At 36.0% G+C, this 27954-nt stretch overlaps 1 protein-coding gene across 1 annotated transcript in view; it reads right to left on the bottom strand.

The window, feature by feature from the left end:
• The window catches only part of DPH6 (diphthamine biosynthesis 6), a 184004-nt gene that overhangs the window by 92993 nt on the left and 63057 nt on the right, over positions 1–27954 (bottom strand). Inside the window, exons 8-12 of the mRNA XM_030452574.1 lie at positions 21882–21973; positions 13643–13792; positions 12345–12476; positions 7566–7695; positions 3118–3292 (exon numbers count right to left, since the gene is read on the bottom strand). Coding sequence (XP_030308434.1) covers positions 3118–3292; positions 7566–7695; positions 12345–12476; positions 13643–13792; positions 21882–21973 — 679 coding nt within the window. The remainder of the gene's footprint in view (positions 1–3117; positions 3293–7565; positions 7696–12344; positions 12477–13642; positions 13793–21881; positions 21974–27954) is intronic.

Here is a 27954-nt window from a genome sequence, read left to right as displayed (position 1 = left end):
CTCATTCCCTAACTAAGCAATATTGTTTTTACAATTTTTTGCTGTTTTTTGTTACAATTGTTTTTTACAATTTTTCACTGTAATAGTTCTCAACATTACCTCTGATCTGTGAAACTGAAGATTAAGTTTCCATCCTATGAGACATTTCTAAACTGGGAATTTTTCCATTTCTAGACACACTAATATTTTTCCAGTGGACTTTTCTGTATATACCAATTCTAAATAAACTTATGACTGATTTTTAAGTACTTGTAAACTAATACAAAATTTTCTGCAAGAAACTCTTTCAAAATATATATATGCTAAAATATTCTTGTCAGCATCTATATTTTGAATCATAGGCCATCCTGGTGCATTTGCTCCAGAACATAGCCTTAATAATGCTGAAATGTAGATGAAAAGCCCTACAGCATTCTATGAGGAACATCACTTACTATACACTTGCATAGTAATTCAATAGTTCTCCTTAATGCTAATATGTCTTGGAGCAGACTAAGAGCCTTGGTTTTGTTCCCAGCAAAGCTACTCTCCTAATCTAAGAAAAAATAAATAAATTTTAAAATCATACTTTGTCTCGCATGTTAACTGCTACCTCAGATCCTTAGTTATCCCTTCATATTTCAGCTTCTTAGACACCAAGAAGCTTGGAACCAAAACCCCCAAACGTAATTTCTGATTTCCCTTTATACAGCCCTTTCAAGTGCTTTGACAGCATCAGTCATAGGAGTGATGACTGATCCCATTCTCAACACCAGTATCAATAACTGACTTCTACCGTTGCATGACTTGAGTCCCAAACCCCAATCACAGATGGAAGCCAAGACTTCCTTAAAAGAAGACAGCAGTTCTAACTCTCTCTAATGTTTTTGTTTTGTCCTGTTTTTAAGATGTCTCACCAGTAAAGGGGAACTTCCCAGCTGAGGGCACCCTCCAAGAGGTAATACAGTTATTTCTTGCTGTTTGGCAGACTTTGTGATGCTGGTGGCATTGTACACCACAACCCTCAGTACTAGCAGACACCTTTAATCCAATGGTACTGATGAAACACCATGTTTCACAGTCGAGTTGGTTAATCCATATGCAAGTATGTATATAAAATATATTATGTCACCATCAAAAATTATTGTAGAAAATGAGAGCATAACATAAATAAAATAAATTCTACTGTGGCCATTTATTTATTTGTGGCCAACTTCTGAGGCCATTATTATTCATTTCCAGAGAGAAAAAGATTGAGAAACTTTGCCAAAGCAAACAAATTGTAAGTGCAAAACACTAGAAGAACATCTGGTACACTGTCAACTTCCACTCAGATAAGTATTCATGGTTAGTGTTTCAACTGCACTGGCTTTTTAAAAATTTATTTTTATTATTATTATTTTCTTGAACATTTATTTTCAGGAGGCATCGTTCAAAGAATGCTCTCACAAAATAAATTATCATCAATAAGGTCTCCCCCCACAACACTGCTTTGCAGTCCATCTCCCTGACATACAATTCTGCTTTTAGGTTTTGTGAAGCTGGAAAGCAAGCTGTTTCCATACAAGCTATCAATTACTGCTTAGTCATGACAGATCCTCTAATCTACTGGTAAAGCAGAATTAAAACATGAAAATAATATAAACAACAGAAGTAAAAGCATTAAGTACCTATAGTAAAAATACTGAGCCACTACCAATCATCAGCATGAGCAAGTGAAAACATTATATAAATAATAAAAACAACAGAAGTACAAACATTAACTACTTTCAGTAAAAATACTGAGCTGGTACCCAAGAGCCTTTACAGTGAGTCTGACGTAGCTTACATTCCAGTTGCTAACAGGCATTAAGACTGACAGAGGCTTCTGCACCAATAAAGCAATACTTTAGGTTATATCAGGTTTTTCTTAATGATAAGAAAGTCCTACAGCATCTTATAACAGTGTATGTCTTCTTCTTACAAGTAGAAACACTGAAACTGTTTTTAATGAATGTTAATCCCAAAAGAGGAAGAATGGTTGATTTTGCTCTAAATACTTTGAAACTTTAATTCTGCTTGTGGATTTGAGAAATAACTTATCCTTAAAAGATGACAAGTGAGTGGTCCTGTAGCAGAGGCACATATGATAAAAACCCACCCTGATTTAACCACAAGATTAATACACTTTTAATCTACCATTGCTTCCACCTACAAATGCAAAAAATTCCACATGAGCTGCTGAAGCAAAAAACAAAAATATTCCTGAAACTTTCCTTGAAATGGTGCAAAGCCAAAAAGACAAAGTAAAGTAGAATTTCCAGGCCAATATACCAGGTTGATTTGAAGACATGAAGTTGCAGGAAATTTTAAAAGATACGAGAACATCTTGCTTACATCAGTTTGCACAACACAATAATTCGGACTAAACAATATATTACATAAGATGGGTATGGGTAATAATAGAATATTTAAATTCTTTGCTCCAGAAAAGGAGAGACACTTCATCAGTTGTCAGAATACTAGCTGGACAAGAGGTACCATATTAGGAAAAAAAGCCTCTTATTCAAATTTTTGGTCAACTCTTCCATGATGCCTTACTGTTTCCTTTTCATACTTTTAAGAAGTACATAATGTTATATTAGGTTTGGTTTTAATTTGAAAAAAGAACAGTTTTTCAACCTTGCTGTGCTTTTAAATGGTTAAGAGCTTCAACAGGGATTTCATTTAATAAGCATTTTAGGGTTGACTTACCTATAAAAACATTTGGACTTGTGTGCTTTAAGCAAAAAAATCTCAAATATCCTTGAATACTCCTAAACTCTGTTTATCTTTCAGGTAGACTATAAAAGTGAATGTGTGACACAATTATTTGGTCCAATTCTAAAATATAGTAAATAATAGGTTGTTCTTGAGATTATCTGCAAAGAATAATTTTACCTGTTTTATGATCACAAAGCAAGGCTTATTGGTGATTAAGGTGTGGTTTTGTTCATTAGTTTTAAAATACAAAATCCATTTTATATGCTCATTTTTTACTATTTTTTACAAATTTTCTTTTTCACAAAAAAGAAAATCTGAGATAGAAGGGGACTGTATAAGTGGAGTTTTTTCAGTAAATTGACACACAGTTCACATGAAGTAACAAAGATTCCCTACCTTGATGGACTGACTGTAAGGTCCTATGCTAGCAGGTGCCCAGTGGGAAATGCTCTGTACATGCATGACCAGTTTTTCATCACGTAACACATCATCCATTGCAATGTCACACTTATGTGCAAGGCAGTCCATGCAAAACAGTGCTCCATCAGGCAACAGGGTTTCCACACATACTCTGAAAACACAAGACAATTATGTTTTTTTCTAATAGAAAGCTTGCTTGCACCAATTTTCAGTATTTATTTTTCCACAGATTTTTCTTTTTGGATACTATGCTATGAAATTTGGCCAGAAACATAAAATGAAGCTATAGTATCACAATAATCTGCTAGCATTTACACCTGTATCTCCTCTCCAAATAATGATCAGTGTCAGACTTTAGCAAGATACTTTCCACCACCAAGGAGAAACTAGCACCATAGCTCATGGCTCATTTCCATTTGGCTATTTTTATGACATGTATTACTTTATTAAGAATCTTTTAAAAGATCTTTTAAATAAAAATAAATTGACTACACAGCATTGGAAATACCAGCTAAGTTACATTAAGCAGCCTTCAGACTGAGTGTACCTTTATATTTGTACCTCCATGCACTGTTCACTAAATCTCCTTCCAATGGTTGGGCTTGAGGTTTGTTTCCAAAAAGCAGCAGCTTATTGTTCCTTTACATACTTCTCCCATTTTATCATGCAATACTGACCATCTTTTTCTGTTATATTTCAATATGCATGAGACACACATTTATGATAATTCTCAAAACCTCCTTAAGCATTCATTTTAAAAGTTCCCTTCTGTTTGCTTCAAGGAAGACTGAGAGCCTGGATGGACAGACAGACAGACAGACAGTCTGTTGTATGTGGCCAGTGAAAAAGCAGGGGGTTGAGGGGTGAGGGAAATCAACGTTTCAAAGCCTGAAAAATAATTGCATTTGCAATCCATGCATAAAAAAGTCATTTAGATCCCAGCAGGAATCCAACAAAAAATTATTTGTTCTCTCTACGTATCATATAACATAACCTTACAAAATTCTTCTCATCTTGCTTACTGCTTCCAAGAAAACTATTTTTCTCCCCTCCTCCAACATGCAAATACAGTATTTTTTTCCTCATTATCATCATCATAAGCATGGATGAATGGATTTTCTGCTTGGGCTGGTAAATTTTCAAGACAATTTTGCAAATTTAGTGCAGATCCACACCCTTGAGTCAGTGCTTCCAGCATATTGCTTGTGAGAACTCCCACAACCAGGTCTCTGTTCATAATGCAATGATGCAGCCATGCAAACTGCTGTATAATTTTTCTTCTGGACAAAACACAACATAAATCTGTTTGTTCCATAAAAATAATCATAAAAAGCCGTTTTTCTGCAACTTCCTAATCTTTCTACCTGCAGTTTTAGTGATGGAAGACTATGTCACTGGCTATGCAAATGTGGAGGCCAAAATCATGCAGCAGCATGAGTAAGGAAGGAAGCTAAATCTGGAGAAGGGTGTCATAAAGAGAACTTGAGATACGTAGGAGTGGAGATACATTTTTGTGTAGTTTACAGCTGTGACTAGATCCCTCCTCTCAAGGCACACATACCAACACTCCAGCCCTCTGGGATGTTGTAATCCTGGACCACAACCAACATCTCAAAGAAGGCTCTGCCTGCTCTTTTATTTTCTTATGACACCCAGGCAATGTAGGAGAATGTGAATCCATCATGATTTACATTATCTTAACAATGTCTTTTAACTGAATGTCATCTTATACATAAAATTCACATGCCTGTGTGATACTGTAATAAGAGCACAAAATATAGTATTTTACCCCAGAAAATTGCTGAACAGTTTGTTTCAATAATAAAACCAAGACATGAGATCTGACCTCACAGCTGACCCTGCTTTGAGCAGGGGATTGGACCAGATGACCCCCAGAGGTCCCTTCCAACCTGTATTAACCTATGATCCAAGTTGAAGTTTTCAAGCCATAGCAGTTCTACGTATGGAGCTCAGTATCTCAGATGCTTAAGAACATAAATGTCTAATAACAAGTAAGATCTTTTTGTTAAAAGCAATTAAGAATTTACAGATGGAAAAATTGGTTCTCATACAGAACTTTTAAAATAAACAGAACAAGAATTTTCTGGGCTAGGTGTTTGTTATCCTATTTCCAATGGGAAAAAAAAAAAAAAAAAAGAGAGAGAGAGAGAGATAGACCAGCACACCCTTATAAAAGAGGAATCACACTGCATAGCTCCACTGTCAGGCTGCTTCACTATATCAGAGGTGGACTTGGATGCAGTGTTGAAGATTCTGTACAACAGATATTAAAAAGGAAAGGCTTGAGGACCTATGAATGAAAGGGTATTCAGAAGTCTGAATTTATTTTGTACTTGCATTTTTACTGAATACCTAAGTGCAGCTAAGATATCCACTATCATTATCTGACAGAAACATAAGACATTCAGAACAACCACATTGGATCAAGAAACAGATCCATATAGTCCACCTTGTATACAGCTTTAACGACAGTCAAGTGCACTTAAGCAGAAGAGGAAAAGGAACAAAGAATATATTGATAATGTCTTGAAATATCTTCCACTGATGTGCACCTCAGCCATCTCTTCAGCAAACAATTTTGCTTTTGTATTTGAACAAAATAAAGAGAACAAGGTGAATAAGGTTTTTCACAAAGAACCCATAAGGTTCAAAGTCTCACTGCTTTTAGACAAACTTAATAATCACTGATAGTAAGGCTTCAGGAAGGTTTTAGACACTGTCTCCCATAACATCTTCGTAGAGAAGCTGTTCATATTTGGGGTGGATAAGCAGACAGTGAGGTGGACTGACCATTGGTGAAATGTCCAGGCCCAGAGCCTGGAGATAGGTGGCACAAAGTCTCACAGTTGGTCAGTAACAAGCACTGGACCCCTAGAGTCTGTACTGGGTCCAATTCTGTCCAACATCTGCACTGATAATCTGGACAATGGGTAGAAGTTTTCAAATGATACAAAAATGAGAGGAATGGTTCATACACAAGAGGTTCATGTTGCCATGTAGATGGACCTTGACAGGCTGAAGAAACAGGCACAGAATCAAAGAATTATCAGAGTTGAAAGGGCCCTCTAGAGATCATCTAGTCCAACTCTTCCACTAAAGCAGGATCACCTACAGCACATTACACAAGACTGCATCAAGGCAGGTTTTGAGTATCTCCAGAAAAGGAGACTCTACAACCTCCTTGGGCAGCCTGTTCCAGTACCTTGTCACCCTCATGGTAAAAAAATTTGTTCTTATGCTTAGATGGAACTCCCTATGCTCCAGCTTGTGCCCATTGCCCACTGCCCCTCATCCTTCCACTGGGAACTACTGAGAAGAGCCTGGCTCCATTTTCCTTACACCCACCCATGAGATTCCTTCTAGATATTAACAAGGTCGAGCCCCAGCCTTCTCTTCTCCAGGCTAAAGAGCCCCAGATCTCTGTGCCTTTCCTCATAAAACAGGTGCTCCAATCCCCCAGTCATCTTTGTTGCCCTCCACTGGCCTGTCTCCAGTAGTTCTTCCAGGTCTCTCTTAGACTGGGGAGCCCACACTTGGATGCAGTATTCCAGCTGTGGCCTCACCAGGGCAGAGTAGAGGGGGAAATGGCTTCACTGGACCTGCTGCCCACACTCTGCTTTATGCACCCCAGGATTCCTTTGGCCTTCCTGGCAGGAAGGGTACTCTGCTGGCTCATGGATCATTTACTATTAGGACCCCAGATCCTTCCCCGCTGAACTGCCTCCCAGCAGGTTCACCCCTAACCAATACTGGTGCTTGGGGTTCTTCCTCCCCAAGTGCAGGACCCTACACTTTCTCTTATTGAGCCTCATTAGGTTCTCCTCTGCCCAGCTCTCCAGCCCATCCAAGTCATTCTGGATGGCAGCACAGCCCTCAGGAGTGTCAGCCACCCCTCCCAGCTTTGTACCATCACTGAACTTGAACACAGTAACTTCATGAAGTTCAACAAGGACAAGTTGAAAGGCTTGCATCTGGGAAAGAAACCCAAGGACCTAGAAGTTTCAGATGGACACCAACTTGAACTTGAGCCAGCAATGTTCCTTTGAGGCAAAGAGGGCTGATATCCTTGGCTGCACTCAGAGGAGCATTGCCAGCAAGTGAATAGAGAAAAAAAAACAGTCAAATAAAATCTCAGCAATACAAAAGACTTGGCAGTTCAACCATGTAAAAGAACAGAACAAAGAGCTGCAAAAAATCTATTATTTTTCTATAAGGCCATATAGCAGAGCATTTATAAACCTTATGGTATATATAATGGCAAGAGTTTCCTAACCTAGGAACAAAAACCTACTTCTAAGTCTGTGAAGCACAAACATTTGGACAAAAGCTTCATAAATATGGTAACAATAATTCAGTATATTACAGTGTATCATAAATATACCATAGCAGTAGTCTAATCCTACCTTGCTGGTGGACACAAATCAAACTCTGTCACATAAACTGAATTTATAGCATTGAAATCTTCCATGCTCTTCACATACAGATGAACCAAAATAATATCCTTCAGATTCAATCCCTCTGAAGTCATACTAGCTGCAGGATAAAAATAATATAGCTGTTTAAGACAGAATATTTTAAATGCATATAGAAAGACAGCATAAGCATCCTGTTTATGTTCAGTAAAAACACCTGTTAATAACCTAACAGTTGTCTAAACATGACTGAAGGCTTTGCAACATACTACCTTTCCCCACATAATACCTATTTTTTTATGAAATCCTTTCTCATGTAATTTTTGCAAATATACAGACACAGAATACAAATAGATGTTATCCACCTTGAGCAGTGATGAATTCTAGCCCCAAGAAAACATATCATGCATTAATGCATGTAATGTTACAGTCTGAATTCCTTGTATCCATAAGTTTTATTATCTTGTATTTTTTTTATTTTCAGTCTATGACAGCTAGTAATCTGTAAAGGACTTTGAATGACAAAAGTACAGAACTGGAAGGGACAATAAGAGGTCTTTTAGTGCATCATCCTCTTCAAAGAAAAGATCAAATATTTATATGCTGTTCCAGAGGGATGCTTGTCTAAGCTGTTTTTTAAAACCATCACTGCAATACTAATTTCCACATACATAAGCAAAGAGTTATAAATGGCAAGACAGACAATAGGAAACAGAAGCAGTTACTGGAGAAATGAAGCAAAGATGAGAGAAGAGCAAAGTTCAAGCAGACAGTTAAAGAAAAGATACTGGGAAGACAAGATCATCTCAATGTGTATGCACAGAAGACTCCAGTCCTAGCACTCAAGGCTCTTACTCTTACAAAGTCAATCCCTTAGCAAAGTATCCGACTTGGCTCTGCAGTGCAGACCTTTTGCAACTCAGGAGTAACAATAACTGAATAAAGAAAAAAATATTCTCTGAATATAGAAGAAATATAATAACAGAATGCCATGTGACTCAACATGAATGAACTATGTAAAGCTGTTCTTAGTGTAACTTTGGGGATCTTGGCCTTCAGTGTCACACTGTGTACCTGTATATACCAGTTACCCAGTGGAGAAGTGCAGAAGTACAAAGACAGCATCTACTGGCTGGTGTCTTACTGAAAAACAAATACTTTCTGTGCTTTCAACAAAAAAAACATTCCTGTGCTTTCAAAGACAGGTGAGGAGTTAGCACACTTCCATGAAGGTCAGTTTGATCACACTATTCCTGAATTTTGCTCTAAATGTCTCAGCTTTTCTTAGTCATACTGCCATTCAGTGTTGCTAATCTAAAGAGGAGAATTCTCATTTACAGAAAAGGAAGTGTGTGCTAGGTGACAGAAGAGATTACATACCAAGTGACATAGAACTCCTATAAAGTCAAGACACATCTCCAGAAATACCAGCTGAGAAATTAGAACACTACTGTGTCCAGGAACATAAATGTATGGCAATCACTAGGTCAATACCACCTGCTATATCATCAGTAAACAAGGAAATGAGGACATTTTTCAGATTTACAGACAGCATTTTAGTCAAGAAGAAAAAGCTGTGGCCTGCAGTGAAAAGCTCTGCCAACATTATATGAAATATTGGAGGGAAAAAAAACCAAACAACAAACTGACCTAGCCCTTTCCAAGGTCTACAGTTAAAATGTATAAACCAACCAACTAACCCAGTTCTGTGGACTTTGCAATTTCTAGCTTTATTTTAAGAAATCTTCTGAGAGAAAGAAAAAGTAAAACCCCCTTTTCCCTTGCATGAATTAGAAAAATGATGGGAAATAATTTCTTTCTAGGTTGTAAAATTGACCTCCCAGAGTACTGTATGTAGCACAAAGACATAAATGATGAACCAGTTACCAACCCACCACTTGAGTACTTGACAAGAATTTCTGTTTCCCATAGCAGGACTCTTACACAGCACTTCTCCCCAGGGATCAGTGTTGGGCCCAGTTCTGTTCAACATCTTCATTGATGATTTAGATGAGGGGATTGAGTCCATCATCAGCAAATTCGCAGACGACACTAAGCTGGGGGGGAGTGTTGATCAACTAGAAGGCAGGAGGGCTCTGCAGAGGGACCTGGACAGACTGGAGAGTTGGGCTGATTCCAACGGGATGAGGTTTAACACGGCCAAGTGCCGGGTCCTGCACTTTGGCCACAACAACCCCATGCAGCCCTACAGGCTGGGCACAGAGTGGCTGAGAGCAGCCAGGCAGAAAAGGACCTGGGAGTCTGGATCGACAAGAAGCTGAACATGAGCCAGCAGTGTGCCCAGGTGGCCAAGAAAGCCAATGGCATCCTGGCCTGTATCCGGAACAGCATTGCCAGCAGGTCCAAGGAAGTGATTCTGCCCCTGTACTCAGCCCTCGTGAGGCCACACCTTGAGTACTGTGTCCAGTTCTGGGCCCCCCAGTTCAGGAAGGATATCGAGGTCCTGGAGCAGGTCCAAAGGAGGGCAACCAGGCTGGTGAAGGGACTCGAGCATAGACCCTACGAGGAGAGGCTGAGAGAACTGGGGTTGTTCAGCCTAAAGAAGAGGCGGCTCAGGGGAGACCTCATCGCTCTCTACAACTACCTGAAAGGAGGGTGTAGCCAGGTGGGGGTTGGGCTCTTTTACCAAACGACTTTCAACAAGACAAGAGGGCATGGACTTAAGTTGTGCCAGGGGAAGTTTAGATTAGATATTAGAAAGAATTTCTTTACGGAAAGAGTGATCCGTCATTGGAATGGGCTGCCCACTGAAGTAGTGGATTCTCCGTCCCTGGAGATATTTAAAAAGAGACTGGATGTGGCACTCAGTGCCATGGTCTAGCAACCGCAACGGTGGTTCAAGGGTTGAACTCGATGATCTCTGAGGTCCCTTCCAACCCAGCCAATTCTATGATTCTATGATTCTCCAGGATGTACAGGAAAACCCCACTTTCTCTTGAATTTCAAGCCATTCGCTGTTCCAAATAATTTATAAAATATGATCAGGTGAGATTCATACTTAGCCAGAATTGCCTAGAAAGAACTGACTGGCTAAAGTACAGACTTTTTATTTTTTAATGGTTTAACCAGGATTGTTAGGCCAACACCATAAAAGACAGCATCAAGACTGTCTACAGGAGCCTCCAGAGCTTTGCCATGGTACACCTGCACCAGAGCTGCTTGACATAAGGAATACTGCAAATTTTGCCATCTTCCACTCATATCTAAAGAGAAGCTTAATGAAAGAGTTTAAGAAAGTAAATGTAAACAATAATCAGTTCTTGGTTTCATGGGAGAATTCCAGCCATGATTCATAACATCTCATAATAAATTTCAGCTTCTGAGCTCTTCTGACAACATTTATTCTCTTTAGAGGACTAAGTAAGTTAACCCAGAAAAAAGAAGGTTAAAAGGACTCTGCTTATTCCATTCTCATAGCACTGAAGACTCGGCTGCTGCAGAGATTGTAAGTATGAGTTAAGGAAAAGCTTTCCATATATTTGCAGATCAGTTAAGTTCTCAGAAACAAATTGCTTCTTTTGCCTTGACAGAACCATAATTCATTCAGTCTTCCACACCCACTTCCAAAATAAGAAAAATGAAAGGAAATGTGAGAATGGACATTTTCCACCAAGGATAAGAAAAATACTGTTTCTCATGACTATAATATAGATAATGCAAGTAATTTCCTGAAAACAACAGGCTAATCTACTAGTCAGAGAGAAAAGGTTTTTTTGAAAGATGCTAAGACAAAAGTATATGATATTTCTACTGGTAGATTTCCATTTAAATACAATCAGAACAAAATAAAACATCACACAAATCTCTAGCTTCAACTTAAAGATTATGCCCAGAAGATTTATGCTAAATACTATTGTCTTTTACTAGAAGTTAGGTCACATCTATCTTGCTGCATTCTAAGCAATCAAAAACTAGTTTAAGGATGTTCTACAAAGTGTAACTTCTTTGCTTCTTTGAAAAAAATTCTAAAGCTTCTGTACCATCTAATATTCAGTCATGTATACTCAGCTGCACATGCAAAGCAGAAGATTTTATAGAACAATATCTCAGGCAAAATAATGAACAAGAACGTGAAGCTACTCATTTAGATACAAAAAAATATTTCCATTTTTATGAATGGAAAGAAGCCTGTATAAACTTGATTTACTTGAAATACAGAATGAAGAAAAAGACAAAATGAAAAGGTGAACATTTTATTTTATAGGTCAGTATCTTGTAAGAGTGGGATAGTAAGGAATCTGGATTTCATGATACCCAAGATAGTAATTTCTCTTTTACATTAAGAATATAAATGAGATTTACTGCTACCCAGCTAATCCTTGATATCAAAATGTGAAAGAGCATTCTAGAAAAGTTAATTTGACATTATGGCAGCTAGAAAAGTGCTTTAGCATCTAGACAGCATCTATAGTACACATGCATACTCACACACAGAGTATATATTGCAAGAAACCTGGAAAGCAACTTATAAAGCATGGAAATAGTGTTGTTAGGGTGACACAAACACTACTCTGATTTTCTAGGGTCTTCAAAACCTAGAAGTTTATTTAACCCTAGAAGTAATTTAACCCAGTTAAATTACAATGTGCTCAATATTAAAGCCAGCTATCTTGGTATCAATGATTACAAGCAAACGCAAAATAAGATGGCAAACTGAAAACCTCAGTTTTTAAAGGTATAATACCATATGACAATACACATTCTCACAATACCATATAGTATGATTAACATGATTAATAAATAAAGCACCTTGGAGAGAAGAAAATGCTTCCCTTGCTGCCTCTTGAGCATTTTTGCCTTTTGATGAAAGGAAGTTGGCAGTGATACCTGAAAACCACTGGTAACCACTCAGGGATTTTCCTGACCTTCCAAATGTCTTACCTATAAGAAATGAAAAACAGCACTATAATGATAACAATGAAAAATTAAATTTTAAATTGTTTAAGTAATGCAGGAAAAAAAATCAACTGTCATCATCAAAACATATTTAGAGACAAATATATAAACAAAAACTTAAAAGTGTACTGATAACAAAACTTCCAAATGCTACTTGACAAATCCTTCTCCAAAACTGCCTTCAGAAAATATGCAGCATTTAGCTAAGAATTTTGATACTTTATCTCCTTCTTGCTATTTCTGCTGACCTTTCACAGTTATGCTGAAAATCTAAAATTTACAGCAGTATCTATTTAACAGAGGAACAGATTTATGAACTTATATGCCAAATTTTAATGGAAGTTAGTTCTGGTTCTGATCTGGTTCTGTTTCAGTTTCAGTTAGCAAATGCATAATGTGTTTATGCATTTTTAACATCCCACCAGGCCTTTATCCATATTCAAAGACCTAAATACCATTCAATATCAAACACTTATGCTATGAAATTTAGTTTTCAGGAGTTTACTAAACTTTGGGTGAGGAGTAACAGTTACACTTTGATTTTTTTGTGAGGTACCAATCTGTGAACTCAAGTTTATCTTATATTAATCACCCCCTGTTCAAGGCAGTGCTCCTATAAGGTATATGAGCAGTTACTGCAGCTCAGCTACTCTGCTAAACTTGACCATGGCATGGCACCCCAAGGCTGCTTGGGTGAGGACAGGCTCATCCAGTTTATAAGTGACTGAATGGCTGTGATTTTCCTTCATTTTAGAGCTTGCTTTTAGAGTACAGGTACAGATATGGTTAGACCTTGGAAATAAAACTCAATCCCCCCACTAGAATTATTATATTACAGTAATTTAATTCAGACAAGTGAACACATTAATGTGTTTAAAGAGAGAGACAGAGAAATAAAGAAAAAGAAAGGGAAAGGAAAAAATGGGCTACACTGCTTCTGTAGAAAAACCTGAAATGCTGCATTCCTTGAGGTATATTGATTTCTACCAGAAAATCTCATTGCAGTAGGATCTCTTTTTTTTTTTTTCAACTGGTTATTAAAGGTCATGCACCTTTTTTTCAGTAGTGTTCATATTGTAATTAACAGTGCACTTCACCAGGACCTGGAATATTCAATGTTATTTTTCTAATGAAAGTTGTGCAAGACTTACCCATATCTAAATAATTATGTTTCAAAGACTTTGAGATGACTGGAAAATTTTGCCGTGGTTCACTCTCTTCTAATGAAGGGAAAATATCATCATCATCATTGCAGCTTATGTCACAAGAACAGATATTGACAATGAATGTACCTGAAGATTCTCCCTGTTTGAGACAAATATTATAAAATAAGCCAGTAATCAGCATGCCTAGAAATATGAAATCAGCACATTTTATCATTCAAATTTGGGATTTCAATTACAAAGAAGTACTATAGCTCAGTGGGCACTTAAGCATAGAACAATTCATGGAAGTATTAGGATTTCCCACTACTTGGATTGTAGAAAGTGGCAGAATACAATGTGCTCCTGTTGATATATGATATGGAATAAAAATGCAGACTTAGTAGTAAGAACAACAGATATTAAAAAAAATCAGACTCAAGATAAGAGACAGAAGGACACTGTGATGAAGAAATGCCATTTCACAATTTTATGCAGGAAACTGTTTTCCAAAACCAGTATAAATTCAGTGAAAAAAGGAACAGAGGTACAAAACTGACAATATGACTATTTACACATAGCAAAACAAAGCAAAAGACTATAAAAAAGTTTTAAAATTTTGTTGAACCTTTTCTTTTTGAAAGCACTGCTTAAAAAGTCTTGTTGCATCATCTCACAGACTATCCCTCCCTTCTAGCGCTTTGCCACACCTTGAGATGCTCAGAGTTTGGAGACACTGAAAGGAGCATTTACCAAGACTTATACATCAAAGTAATTTCTTGACAAGGAAGAAAAATAATTCACTGTACCTTCTCTCTTATTTCCAAGTGCTTTTTAGGCCTAGTAAGAGGAAACTACTCAGTATGTCTTTTAAAGAAAAATACACATGCAGAGATTGTATTGACCAGTCTTCTAAAATTCTCTGTTCACTGTATTTACTACAAGTCATGTCATAACTGCATATATATATATAAATGTGTGTGTTTATATGTATTGAATTTTAGAGAAGTCAGAACCCCTGCTCTCTTCCATCTAGTTTTCCAAGGCAGTTTAGAGTCTCCAGAGAATGTTGACTTTGGAATCACCAGTTTGGCTAATACAACCTGTCTTCATCTCAAATCAATATGAATTATGACTGAATTTATCTATACACCTTAGCCAAACATCACTGCATGATGTAACTCCAGAATCTCTTGATTCATTGTCTGCTCAAAGGTTTTCAATTCTATATATTGTCCAAAATATACATTTTACTGCAGGGTTCTTAAGCAGTAAGTTCACAAAAATTATGATAAAGTCCAATAAGACAAGATAAAAAGTTGACAGAGTATAAAGCATTTGGCTGTGTTTGATTTTGGATTAGAAACTGTTGAATATTGTTTTAGCTCACAAATTACTGTATTATCCATGCAATTTTCAGGCAAAATGCCTACAAAAATAATATTAATGTTTTACAGCAAAGCACTCATAAGGTCACCTAGAGTTTGATCTTCTGCATTGTTTGCTTTTTACCAATTAGATCTTGTCAAGCTGTCAAAAAAAGAGGATACATTAAGAATTACTTACCAAATCTGAATACAGACTATTTTTAAAAGTAATTTTAATGTATTTTCTTTCCTTTTGGAAAATAAACTTCAAAATTTTCTCTTCATATTGAGCAAGAAAGTGAGGGAAAAAAGGCAGAAAACTATACTATGCATCAGAAGACTGCAACGATAAGTCAGCAGTTACATAAATATTTAACTTCACTGGAGAGAAAAAGGATCCAGTTAAGTTAAAGCAGCGTATTTGGAAATTCTTAGGAAAGGCTAAATTGCAAAAAGGTCATTACTTAGGAGAGGAAATTCGGCTCTGCTGCCTCTAAAAGGGCTCAAGGGGAGTTTTATAAGTTCTGTAAATGCTAAACATATGCTCTAAGATGAGCTGATGTTTCTTTATTCATTCCTCCAAGAAGAGCATGAAATTCAAGGCAAGAGTCTCCATGAATCAATTGTACATGAGAGGTTAAAAGAAGTCAACTAAATGTAATATAATAGTGCAAAAATGAAACCTGCAATTTAGCACAAATATGATGGGCATTCCATCATTACAATATACAAACATCCACCAGCATCTACACCATTTCCCACTCACTAAATTATACCTTCAACTACTGCTGCTGGTTGATAGATTTTGCTGTTACCCTGAGGGCTGCCTGATAGCCCTTAACTCCTCAGGTATGTCTTCAAAAATAAAGAACCCAAATCTCTAATTAAAACAGATTTTAAATGGATTGTGATATAAGAACAAAGAATATTCATTTTTTCCTATATTTTTGAAGCTTTCATTTTTTCATCCACAAGCAGTCACTTTATAGAAATATATGGATGGTTTAGTGGCATGAGGTGTTAAAAGTGATAACATTTCCATCTTGGAAATTGTTCTTTTATTAAATTAGTTGATTTCACTGGCTAATTTGTACATTTATCATGAAACATACAATTTGCATTGTAGCATAGGTATTCACTAAGTACTAAGGTAACATACAGACATTACAGAGTTTGCACCTCTGGTCCTACCTAAATAAGCACGCACAAACATGGTGAGTGAATGATGTTTTCACAATGCTAGTTTGGGTTTTGTTTTTTTATCACCTGAATTTTAACTTCAATATGATATAACAATCCATCACTAGGCAAAAAAAAAAACCATGTTTACTGGAAAGGAAAAAGTTCCAGTTTGCCACCAGCCACCTTTCTTCTCACTTTCATTAAGCTTTACTTCATTACCTTTTAAGAGATCTAGAGCTAAAGATACCTTCACCAGGACCTAATAGAGACCTGTAACTTCTCTCTGTTCCCTAAACAGGACTGAATTCATATGCTCTGCAAGTGAACATGAAAAAAGAGCACCTACTTCATTTTTATGCCATCTGTGAAAATTGTTCTTTCAACGATGTTTCTAAACATGTTTTCTGCAAAATGTGCTTCATAAAAAATTCATGGGGATGCAGTGAGACTCACAGACTGTATCACAACTGGTTTGTTCTAACTTAGAGAGCTCCCTTATTGCTTTGTGTTTTGTTAATATTACAGATTGATGCCACATTACATATTTCTATCATCCACAGTCACATCCTTTTTTCCTAAATACATCAATATTTTATAAATTGTTAAGCTTGTACCTATTGCTTCACAGATATAAATAAAATTATACACCTGTGTTTACACACATACACAAACAGTTGGTCAGTGGCAAAATTTTTGGAAAGTACCCAGATGTACTAGAAACTCTACGATGTCTCTTACATACACCAAAAACCATAAAAATAATTACAGACTCCTCTTGATTTCAATGCCTATGATACACCACAGTGATTCGTTCAAGGCTGACTCCCACAATGCTCCAAAAACATAGGTAATCAATCACTTCCCAAAGCAGCACAGGTGCAGGCTACAGCAGAAGTATTAGGTGTGGAACCTGGCACTAGAAGAGCAGGCTCAATGCCAGCCTAAGTAGAGCTGCCAGACTCTGTTTAGTAGCTATTTCAAATCTCATAGAAATGTTGATCTTCCATTCCTGTCGACATAGAAAGTAATCTCACATTTTAAAACCTAAAGTTATAGACTGCCACAAACAGCCTAACTTTCCCTGAGTAATACTCTCATCGCTTTAAAAACAAAAAATCAAGCTTGCTATAATGACATTTTAATTAAATCTTACAGAACCTATTTTACCACATAACATTTTCATGTTCCTTCACAGAAGCAATATATTTTCCCATTTGTTACACTGTTTCTCCCACACCCACCGTACATTGTGATACCAACCTAATTTTGGATCAGAGCCTGCATTCATGCATATGCTTAACTATATGCACATAACTCATGTCATTGATGCAAGTGCACTCAGAATGAAGTTAAGCAAATGCAAGAGTGTTCCAGGATCCAAACTCTCCTGTTGAAAAAGCCTTGGAGCTAGGACTTTGACTGATACAGCTGAAATTCCACGCAGTGGTCTTTTATCAAAACAACAGATTGCTTTTTTATAAAGCTTACATTCTCCACTACAGAAACTGGTTTAAAAAACTATCACAACACAATTCCAAAACTGATAGTTTTCCAACTGAGCAGCAAGAATACTGGTAGGCTGAGAGCTCAGAAAACGTAAGAAAAGACTATAATAATATCTCCATTTTTGTGGTGTACCTTAATAACAGAACTCCTTGAAATAAATGAGAGAGCACATACACCTCATTGCAGTATTTCAAGTATGATACACAGACACATAGGAATGAGAGTCCTTTAGATGACTTTCAAATGAAGTCTTTTCATTAAGAAAAGAAAACATGCATTTCTTTTTTTTCAGAGAACTGTACTGAACCTGCAAAAAAGTGGAGTAGGGAAAAAAATCCTTCATTTTATTAGCAGTTCAAATAAATGAATGTACAAAACGCTTTTGGAGTGTTTGCTACACAGTTTGGAAAACATAACTATAAGTTTTATTTGTATCCTTGTGTTACAGAAGGGACATGAAAAGCTACCTAGGAGAAGTATCATTCAATGATGACAAAGTATTAAAAAAATGCTACTCATAATACCCTGAATAAAATGTATTTTGCAGCTTGAAATGCTTTGCTGTTTCCCCTGACATCACTTAAAAGTCAGAAGTCCTAAATGAAGATTAACTAAAAAAATTCAGGCCAGAAGAAACTGGATGGCAGTAGCCTACAAAGTTAAATCAGGATCATGCCCCTTTAGTACACAAGGCAATTAAATATCTCCCAAGCACCTAACTTTTACAGGTGACAAATACCTCCAAATTGACCAGTGAAGTAGATTTACTTATGTTTAACCAGGGCATAAGTGCAGTTGTGTTCCACCCAAATAGGTCAAGATCATTTATAGAGGCCAAAAAAATAAGCCTCACAGTATCAGCTTATTACAGGTAAATATATGCAATAATATGCTACAAGAAAGAACAGCAGCAGGGATGACTCCTGTATCTCTTACAGTGAAACAGGCTCCTTTCTTCTGCCCAATATAGAAAGAAAACTACATGACTCCTTCTAATTCTGAATTGTTCCTAATTTAAGGGAGTGCAGTTTTGTAACATCTACTGTTTGATTTAAGGGTGCTCCTACTCTCTGGAACTTGGGAATAAAGAATTTAAAAATGGGAAAGAGGAAATCTTAAATCATGAATGATAGCTAATATGTTCACTGCTGCCATCAGAAGTATTTATAAAAAGAATTATCACATCAGCAGAAGTTCCAACAGCTTTACTTTCTGTTTCTGATCATTCAGAACCCAACATGAGTAACAGAAAAGAATAATATAGGGAAAATAAAAATGTTTTGCAATTCATTGTACTGTCAGAGTAATAAATATTGTTTCACAGTTGCATTCTTTACTCATTGAAAATATTAAAAATTAAAATTGTATTGAATATCAAAGCCAATACACTTGTTTTAAAGATTCTGGAGTATGCTCCAGAAACTGCCACCTCTTCAACAACTTACATTTTAAATCTCCAAAGTGACAGTCATATGGCTGAAGCCAAATATTGATGAAGCTAAGTGTCTATATTATGTACCCTCTTTTTTACACTAGGGTAAAGTAAATCCCCCAAATTTGAGCATTAATGTTTATTAGAATAATTAGCTATATTTAATATTTTGTGAAATGCCTATTAAAAAGTTATCATAAGTCATGTTTATCAAACTTTTAATAATGTTTTAGTAATAAGAACTTAGATTTTTTTTTTTACTTCCTTAGTCTTTTCTGTATAACCAGTAATGAAAGAAAAGAGGATATGTTTAAAAAAAATCTTCAATTATTATGCAAAAACACATCTTGAAGCTGCACAGCAATGTATTAAATCAGAACAGTAACTAAGATGTTATTTTCCCTCAGGCACAGGGGCTCATTTTGCTGCCAGGAACAATCTAAAACAAATTTCTACTCAGGCTTTGTAGTTAAACATGAAGAGATTTACCTGAAGAAAATGCATTACAGACGAGGAAAGACAGCAGAGACTAAGGTACACCAGCTATAATTGCATATGGATTTTAAAAGTAAATTCAAAGGATGCAAAATTAGCACCTGTGGCACGTAACCAAGATAAAATGCATATGCAGTAAAGGATAAAAATATGTATAGGTCTCAGCTGAAATTACAACTGATGTCGTAATACTTATTAGAACTGCACATGACTATGCAGTCTACTAATGGTTTGTACAAAGTGCTTACATAAGTAGCAACATTTATACATTGTTCAGAATTGAGTATTTTTTTCCTCAATTTTCAGTAATCCCTTGGAAGCCTGAAACTAAAATTAGTTCTCCTAAAGCAGTTTTTCCTGCAGTGATTTGTTATTCTGGGATTAACTTTTAAGTGCTGAATTACCAACTGATGTTTAAATTTTTTGTGGTACTTGTACACACCAGATAGTGAGAAAAAGTACAGTACTACAGGCATATCAATCTTGAAGGCATCTCTTTATGCAGTTAAACCATGATAACCTAGTAGCAGGTTATCCTTTGAAAGACTGACTGGTTCTCCATATTCATAACTCCTTGTAAACTTAGCTTATTTTATCATGTTAGAAAATAATGTACAGCCAAAAGATTCTAATACTTTTCCTTATGAGACAACCACTGCAGAAAACAGTCTATTTTGCTTTTAACTATAAAAGACATTAGTTTATATACCAAAATCCAGAGCAAGACCCCTTGAGAGTCTGACAGCTTTGTCTACAAGGAATCTGAAATATGATTTATTACAACACTGCTAGAAACCGTGAGGTTTTAACTGAATCTATAGCATCTAGAAAAGAAGGGGGAAAGAGCTTCTGAACAGATAAAAGTAAAATCTTGATTCTTATATAAAATGTTATGCATTTCAGTAGTTTTTTGCCTGATTTATGTAAAGCTTTGTGTTTTTCATTTTCCCTAGCCTGTCACATTGCAGTGATGTATGGTGCATTTTAGCATTAAGTTTGCTATGCAATAAAGTCAGTGCTCCCAAAGAAATATTAATATATTACCACTCTTCCTCAACATGCCCACTGCCAAATTTTCCTTTATTCAGCCTATAAGGTTTTGCTTCACATCATTAGTTGATATACTTCTTGCAATCTACCACACAATTATTTTTTTTTTTTATTTTTTGAAAGAAATCCCTAACTAGAAATTGACAGGATGAGGTACAACTTGCATTCCAAGGCAAGGATGTCACCATTATGGAAGAAAAACAAATTTTATCTGTTTGGAACAATAAAATAAAAAAATGGAGAAGGAAGACATGATTTATTGAAACAAATTCAGGAAATGTAAATGCTTAAGAGACATAAAAAGTAAAGTAAAATACCAATATAAAAATGTTCTGTAACAATCTCTGCTTTCATCTCTAAAGTTCAGAAAGAAGTAAGAAGACCTGAAAAAAGATTACCAACAACACAGGCAGGAAGGTGAGGAGGCACTCTCTTGAACAAAATACAAGCACTTACAGCTGTTCACAGGAGGAAAAAGCCACCATTTTACCCACAAAAAAATAAAAAAAACAAATAGAAAAGCGCTGACAAATACTAAGAAAAATAACTTCTGTTTTGACCTTCTTAGCTCTGCTCACATGTCTGCAATACCTAAACCACTAGATTTCCTATTCCTGTTATGCTGTTTCCATGGAATCATAAGCTAGGAGACTGAATCCCAGTGAACTACTACAGAATCCCTTAAGACCCTGGACCAGGATAATCTCCCCTGCATGACTTGACGTATTTAACTAGATTTATCTTTTACATGGAAAAGATAAAGAAAAACCCAGAATGTTTAAAACTCAAGCACATGCAGTTCAGCAAGTTTGCAGACATCTACTTTACATCAGAAGCAGCAAAAAGAGATGCCACCTCCCAGCCAGCAAACCAACAGTGTTCTCCAGTTCCCTAACACAGCCATGTCCCACAGCATGGCTAGCAGTGCCACATGGGTTAGACAGGTGCTTGACTGAACTGTGTTTGCTGAGCACCTTGAGGTTTCAAGATGAAAAATGCCAAAGAAATATACTACCTCCATTCATTCATTTGACACAAGGTAGCATTTGTGTTAAGTTTTTCCTTATGGCAAGTTCTGAAATTCAACTACATACGTACATTGTTACTTGAAATTACGGCCACATGAGAGTTTGGAGCTTCACTTCAAATTGTGACAAAGCAAAATAAAGAGATAGCATGCATATACCTTTCAAGGAAGATGACATTTGCAACCTACTTGCCTTGTTTTCCAGGTGTAATTTTAGAAAATGAAGGTATGCCACAGGTGCAAATGCATCAGCTGAATGCACAACCACCTCAGCTGAATCTCTGAAAAATAAAATATTAGCATAAAATATTAGTATAGAATTTCACATATCAAAAATACTTAGCCATATGACACAGACTTTAAGGTAATTCACTGAAAATATATTAATTATTTAGTTTTTATATCCATTAAGAAACAGTAGTTTGCTATGTTAAATAGTATTTTGAACAACATATTATCTTCATTAATTCTGTTTCCAAAAAGAAAGTTATACCTCTAATCCAGCACTGAGAGATTCAGTTATCTATAGTATAGAAAAGCATAAATGACTTAATACTTTACATTTTAGAGACTAATATGTTTTGCTACATCAACAGGTCTTTTTGAAGTCCATTCTTCTTGATTAAGGACCCAGGGATTAGTTCCTGAAGTATTAACAACACACAATATTTCACACTGAGTAACTGACTGATTCCACCATCTTGCATCTGATATTGAAGGCTACTAGACACAACTTTTTAATGCCAAATGTGCTCGTAATGATGATAAAATTCCTGTATGCTGATTCAAATTAGTTAATTTTAGTTTTCATTTTTACAGACACAATCTGTCATAAGAGGCAGTATCTGTTACATCCATCTGCATGGTTTTACTACTTAAGAAAAAGGTAGCTCTAGGAAACAAACATCAGAAGGTGAGAAACTCAAAGAAAACACAAGAGAAACTCAGATGCAGTGCAGGAAAATTTGAAAATAGTTGTGAGTAAGATAAGGATACAAAGATGATTTTTTTGATACCACAGACCCCTTGATACCTTTGCAGTATTCGTAGAGATGAGATGAGACAGATTCCTAGGAATGCCACATAAAAACCCATGCAAACTGGAAACAGTTGAATTCTTGGTCAGATTCCACTGACTTGATGTGAGTGTAAAACTGACAGAAATATCTGTTCCGTGAAACATGTTTTGGGATTTAAAATAAAAAATCTCCTACAATAATAATCACATTGCCCAGTAACAGTAAATAGCTCTAGCTCTGCTTCTCTTCATAAACTTTCAAAGTTGCATGATACATCAGCCTTCAGCTTTATTCTTGAGGCTCCAGTAGCACCTCGTGTCTGGTTATTCTCAGTGTCTGAGGATATTCTCAATAAATATAATTTTCTTGCTGTTCAAGTCTTATGTGGGAAGCCTGGTACTTTTCAGTAATGCATTAACTACTTGAAACTAAAGGGAAAAGTTTATATCAGACAGGAAAAATAATTAAGGTTAATAAATGTATGTGCATTTAACTCCAAAGTAAAAGAAGCAATTCCACTTGTATCCCTGCATGTTCCAATTCATAGTAGAACAGCAGAAGAGATGCTAAGCATTGATACCAATGTGCAATAAGTACAGAATTTCTGAGAACTTATTTGTTGCTCAAAAAGTATCACAGATATTAAGAGATCATAATTAATTCTTATCAGTATAAAGTATATTCCTATGGCATACAGCTAGCACATGGGGATTTGATAGGACCATAACAGATATCTAGTTTAATATATTAATATTTCTTGGCTGATGGGTCACAACAGGAAGATATGTGGTGCTGAAAACAGTATTATGATATATATTAAAAGAAAGTATTTGTTCTTAACTACTTTGTGTTTTGTCAGCCTCTTCATACATTATAATTCTCACTGATAAAATTTACAGTCCCATTCAACACTAAATGTAATGAATAGATGGAAAGCAGAACCATTTGGTTTGCACCAATGATGAATCAACAATTAAAAACCCAAAACCAACCAATCATACAAAAAAGCCCAAAATACTAAAAGCAGAGATTAAAAAGAAAAAAACCAGAGATTTAAGAGACCCTGATAATTATAAAAAATCCATTTCACACTGCAAGTCTGAATTATGAGTAGGAATGTGACTCTATAAGGTGATTCATCTTTGATTATGATGGAAATATCATAACACAGGAATTTTGTTGAGGAATATGGAAAACAATGAAGAATAATGGACAAACTGTCCTAATTATCTATTTTTTAAAATCATAATAATGTGATTTTTAAAGTCTCCTTGAAGAACTATGAAATATCTAATAATTGTAAAACATTCAATATAATTTTCACAAGACAAATGCAACAAGTTAGAGCAAGTCTGAGAGTAAAAGTAGTGCTCTTACTACATGATTATCTTTTCATGTTTACAGATTTGATTTTAACTCCAAATCTAGAATTACAAAACTAAACGCAGAACTAATGGTAAGGTATATATGCAAAATTATACTTCCCAAATATTTCAAATATGTCAATTTACCTGAAAAAACCCAAACTATTTTATGTTCCATAAATACAAATGCACCTTTATCAGAAGAGTAGATATTAGATGGTATTCACATAAATAAAAATATGTATTTTTGATCTGAAAAGGTGTCAGTCAATTGCATGTTAAATATCAGTGTGAGAAGGACATGAAATGCATGGTATCTATCAAATACTAAGCATAAGAAAGCTGACAACTGAATTACAGTAGTCTGCCTGGGAAAACAAGATAAAAACCCATCTTGGCTGAATATTTTGATTGTAAGATCTTGCTTTCACTGCTAAATCCTGGGTTTTTTATCAACTATTTCACTCAATCTGCCATGTGTACTTTGTAAGGTATATTTTCTAATGAAGACTAAGAACCATGGGAAAAGTTCAATTTAATATTCGAAAGCAAAATTCATCATACAGTCTACATTAAAGAGACTTCCACTTCTCCATAGTAATTAACACAACAAGGATAAATTTTACTTTTCTTGACCTTGCATGTTTCCTTCTTTTTCAAATGATGTTCTGTAGAAACATATTTTGCCACAAGTATCACATGACAAAAACTTCAGCTAGTGAAAACCAGAAAATAGTGTCAGTAATGTCAAGATTTTGACTTTAGATTTTACTTTAGATTTTGTCCTGCTAATTCAGATTTATATGGCAAGGTTTTGGTAGTGGGGGGCAAGCTTCCCCTGTGAGGAGACCAGGGGCTGCCGAGCCCATCAGAATAGCTCATGGTGCCTCTGTGATAATGTATTTTAAGAAGGATAAAAATGCTGTGAAGAAGCTGTAACAGAAATGCAAAAAACATGAGAGAAGCAGCCCCCAGGCACTAAGATCAGTAAAGAAGGAAGGGAAGGAGGTGCTCTGAGAGTCAGAGCAAAAGTTCAATGAAGCCTGTAGAAAAGACCACAGAGAAGCAGGTTGCCCCTGCTGCCCACAGAGGACCACACCATAGCAGATACCCACAGTGATGCCTCTGGAGGATCTGTTATGATGGAGCAGGTTTCTGGCAGGAAATCTGGTCAGTGAGGGACTCTTGCTGGAGCACTCTGTTCTGAAGAACTGTATCCCATGGGAAGGACTTGCACTGGAGCATTCTCCAACAGGTGCCCTGTAGGAAGGGGCCATGCTGGAGCAGTTCATGAAGAACTGTAAGCCCATGAAACAGAGTCAGGCTGGAGCAGAGGAAAGGTGTGAAGAGGAAGGAGCATCAGAGATGCCCTGTTATAAATTAACCATAACCCCTATTCCCATGCCCCTTGAACCTTTCAGTGGGGATGATGTAGATCAGTCAGGAAAAAAAGAGTGAAATTAAGAGTGGGAAAAACAGGTCTGGAGAGAAGGTGTTATTAGTTTCATCTTTCTCACTATCCTACTGCTGCTGGTTTGTTGGTTTTGTTTTTTGTTTTTTACAAATTGGCAATAAATTTTATTAATTTTTCCCAAGGTGAGTCTGGTTTGCCCATGACAGTAATTGGTAAGCCATAACCCTGTCCTTATCTTCACCTACAAGCCTTTTCACTTGATTTTCTCCCCCAGTCTTGCTGAGGAGGGGGATTAAGAGCATTTCAGTGGGCACTGGGCAGTCAGCCAAGATTAATCCATCAAACCCATTTTGTAGACAAAAAATAATCTTCAATGCCTTCCTCAGAAACTTTTCTAGGAAGGTGTCTTGGAGGGGTTCAGAAAATTAGGGACCTTGAAAATCCTGACAGGTTTTAACCTCTAAATTTTAATTCTTACAACTACATTTAAACTTCAAAAATTGTATAGCAGAACCATGGTTATCTAAGCAGTTGGAAACTATTCTAGCACAGTTCACAGCATGATCACAAAGTCTGTTTAGATTCAGTGTATATGAAAAACAAGAATGAAAAGCACAAAATAAGCTCATAACTTACTTAGTGACAAAGAAAATACAAATTATTTTTCTTCAGAAGTTGATAAAATAATAGATTTCACATAAATAGCCCCTCAAAAAGCATGTCTATGTGACATGAATAATGTAAGAGCTAAGCAGGATTAATAAAGCCAGAGACATACAATGACAGTGTAGCTATTCAGCTGCCATTACAAAAATGTGTATTTAGAAGTAGTTGAGTAACTGTTTAACAGTCTGCTGTGCCATATATTTATAATTAAATACCCACCGATTTATATATTTGTCTTTTCCTGTACTTTTTGTTCAATAATTGTTAACTTTTATTATTATTTGGAGTGTTGCCAATAGAAATAAAGACAACTCAGCCAGACCACCTCTAGTTTAGCTTTTCTGAGTTGCCTGAATGGTCATTAAACCACTGAGAGCCAGAAACACATTTAGAATATATTTAAACTAGTATTTGTTTCATTCCAAACCAAGGGCACAATGTACTTTCCTAAAAGTGGTCCTCAAATTCTATAGAAAAAAAACAAACCAAAATAAAATAACCTTCCCATACTACATGAGCCAAGAATTTCTCATGAAATTTGACATATTTTGCTCCAATCTGTATTTATGCAGGGAGTTTTGAAAAGGAACACTGGGAAATATTGCATCCAGCTCCAATGAACTCCCAGATTTAAAATGTAAAATAAGAAGCCTCAAAATAAATAGAAATAACATTAATAAGCAGCCAAACAATTGAGTGGAAAAACTGATATAGTGTATTTAATCTCTCAGTTCAAATCCAGTTCTCCTGAAGTGTACTTTTTGTTGCAAGTGCTGCAATATGAACACTGAATAGGTCACATTTATGTTGTAATGGGTGGTATTACTCTAAATGACAGTTTCACAAAATTCTCCCCCTGACACCTACCAGGACTGACAAGAATTTGTAAGTTAGTTGAAACCATATCAGATTTTAAAAGCAAAAATAAATCGTGTTCTAGCAATGATTTCACAATATTTTCCCTTCTGTTAGAAGAAACTGAGCTGATTCTATCTGTGAGCCTATTTGGGAGTTCTGCCCCTTGTCCCCATGTTCATTTGAGATAAGAGGCACACAAGCATTATATATATTTTATTCTAATTTCCTGCTTAACTTTCCAACTCTTCCTAGTCAGCAGGTTGGCTCCAAACCTACAGCTTCTAGTGAGCACATGTACCCCTCCGAGAATCTTCTGGCACAAATATTCATAATTCTATTCATGAGCCTAAATGCAGTTTAAAGATTCTACTTGTTATTTTCTCAGTGTTCCTCTTACTAAAGAATTCCAGCAGACATCTGCCTCAGTAGCTGCCACCCTTTTATCCATTATTGTCTATTGCTCTTCTCACAGATACCATGTTAACAGAACAGAAGAAACAGCTCTTGTTTCTCTGTTCCTTATACAGATAGATTCTGGTCTTACAGAAAAATGAAACAAACAGACCTTCACCATGAATGCCTTAATCATGTCTATACATTCCATAATCTTGACTTTTCCTAGACTATCACCAAGACATGATTACTAGCCAAGAAAAGGAACAGCAGTGAAAAAATCTCACTAAAAGTAAGCAAGCTTAGCTATTTAACTAATAAGACTAATAACAAAATGGCATCAAGACACAAGTATTTTCCATATCCCCACTACACAGATTTTAGCAATTTATGTCGAAGGAATAAATTACTCAGTGTAAATGAGATGGATTCATGCGAAGTTTGTATTTAAAATATCCTCTCATAATTGAAGAAAAATGTTTTTCGTTATCATCCTGAGCTGCTAAACTTAAAGCACACACACACACACAGTTAATGGAACCCAGAGG

Source organism: Calypte anna, chromosome 5A (assembly GCF_003957555.1).
Source record: "Calypte anna isolate BGI_N300 chromosome 5A, bCalAnn1_v1.p, whole genome shotgun sequence".
Classification (NCBI taxonomy): Eukaryota; Metazoa; Chordata; class Aves; order Apodiformes; family Trochilidae; genus Calypte; species Calypte anna.
This window is presented reverse-complemented; position numbering and strand designations above follow the sequence as displayed.